The sequence below is a fragment of the Camelina sativa genome, chromosome 15, assembly GCF_000633955.1.
Source record: "Camelina sativa cultivar DH55 chromosome 15, Cs, whole genome shotgun sequence".
Classification (NCBI taxonomy): Eukaryota; Viridiplantae; Streptophyta; class Magnoliopsida; order Brassicales; family Brassicaceae; genus Camelina; species Camelina sativa.
This window is the reverse complement of record NC_025699.1, coordinates 21991015-21993138: the sequence shown is the minus strand read 5'-3', so window position 1 is coordinate 21993138 and position 2124 is coordinate 21991015. Positions and strand designations below refer to the sequence as shown.

Sequence of the window (2124 nt, the reverse complement as noted above, 5' to 3'; positions counted from 1 at the left end):
AAAAAATGAATTTCATTAGCTCTTCTCGCATTCTAATAATCTTGGCAGCTCTTATAGGTGTTCTACTTGTTCCCTCGAAGGCTCAAGACAGCCCACAAGACTATGTAAATGCTCACAACCAGGCACGATCACAAGTAGGCGTAGGCCCCATACAGTGGGACGAGGAGGTTGCAGGCTACGCTCGGAGCTACGCAGACCAACTAAAAGGCGACTGCAATCTCGCACACTCCGGTGGGCGTTACGGGGAGAACTTGGCCATGAGTACCGGCGACTTTTCTGGCGTGGACGCCGTGAACTTGTGGGTTAACGAGAAGGCTGACTACAACTACGATTCGAACACGTGCAACGGAGTTTGTGGTCACTACACTCAGGTTGTTTGGAGAAATTCAGTGAGACTCGGATGTGCTAAAGTGACGTGTAATAATGGTGGAACCGTCGTCAGTTGCAACTATGATCCTCGAGGGAACTTTAACCACGAGAAGCCTTACTAATGTGTGAGCATGCTGCATATGCACACACTATATATATATATAACAATGCGTAGTTGGACACGTGACGTGTATATGTATTTCAATAAGAAGCATCATATGCGATGTGTATCAATATTTTATTAGATTATCCAAATAAGAGCTGAGTACCAGTATATGTATAAACTTATCCATTTAAATCCCACCCGTAGCTTTTAGTGATAAATGATCTCTCTCTTTAATATACTAATATAAACTCAAATTGACCGTTTCTGTAGTACTTGAGCAAAGAAAGCACATTGTTATCATACACTAACTTTAAAATTGCTATTCCCCATTTTTTTAAACAATGGTTCGACAAGAACCATCTCCCACAGGAAAGCGAAGCCAGTTAGAACTAAGTGTTGCCTCTATTCATTCATCTGAAAACTTTACCGAAACATCACACTAATCCCCCATCCGCAGTCTGAAACAAATTTAACAACAACAACGACATAACTCAAAACTGAAAAGGAGAACAAGAGAGCGCTCATGGCTAAGCCGCAGAGAGAAACACCGAATCCAAACTGTCAAGGAAGGATATTTGCGTGAATTCCACAGATTGAACGATATCACAACCTGGAGTCCTCATCGTAGTTATCACGAGCACCATTCGATTATATTTAGTGAAGTGTCATATTTTCCTAATTAAATCAACCTTATTCAAGGACTTTGATTATTCTAAAGTCGGTGCAAGAAACAAAATTACTATGACATTACCCGGTCACAAGGTCGTTTTTAGAAAACAAGTCAAGATGGCTTTTGTCATTGATATGATTGATTACGTTGTCCCGCATGTGCTTAGTCCCATGCTATATCAATCTGAATTGGTTCTTGTTGCTACTCTGGTTACCAGTAATTGGTGTTGTTGTAACTGTTAGGAGTGCAAAAATCGAATTGAGAAAAATGCGAATTATATTTAAATTAACGAAATCAGAAACGAATTAGAACAGCATAATATAAAGCATAAAATAAATTACGGAGGCAAGATATGATATCTCTTTCCTTAATTCAATAAATCGGCCGTAAGTGCTTTCGGACAATCACGATATATGAATCCCAGGATACAACCGATCACGAACTATTACAGTAGCACACCAGTAATAGAACTCAAGCGAACAAATCTACGTTATACTCTCGAGACTACTAAACTAATAACTTACTTGGACTAAGCAAGGGAGAGGGAGAGAGAGAGAGCTCTGCGGCTGGAATTATTAGAAAGAGGGTTTGTGTTTTTGAGTGTGAGAAATAATGAGAGGCTGCACCTCTATATATAGTGGAAGGAGGTGGTCTCGCATGAATATTCAGAAAATATTCTCTGAATATTTTCGGAGTACTGCCCAAGTTTACTTGGAGTTTAAGCCAAGTCTTTCCAAAAAAATTAAATGGGCTACAGCGGACTAAAAAAATGCTCGGCGTGGCGAGAATTCCCAAGAGCCCACGGCCCACGCCCGGCCCGGTTCGGTTCGGTTCGGCGCGCGTGTGGGAACTTCCTTCTTCCTTCTACACACTTTTGAAACTAGAAGAGTGTGAAACTATATATATATATATATATATATATATATGTGTGAAAAATCAGTCATATTTCCGATGTAGGATATTTCCTAAACTATCCCAA

At 40.2% G+C, this 2124-nt stretch overlaps 1 protein-coding gene across 1 annotated transcript; it reads left to right on the top strand.

The window, feature by feature from the left end:
• On the top strand, nucleotides 1-693 carry LOC104747318 (pathogenesis-related protein 1-like). Its single transcript, XM_010468939.1, has one exon. The coding sequence runs from the start codon at nucleotides 6-8 to the stop codon at nucleotides 489-491; it is 486 nt and encodes a 161-aa protein (XP_010467241.1). The 5' UTR covers nucleotides 1-5; the 3' UTR covers nucleotides 492-693.

Excerpts from the sequence above, each read along its gene's own strand:
- LOC104747318 (XM_010468939.1), top strand. The coding sequence starts at position 6 with ATGAATTTCATTAGCTCTTCTCGCATTCTAATAATCTTGGCAGCTCTT.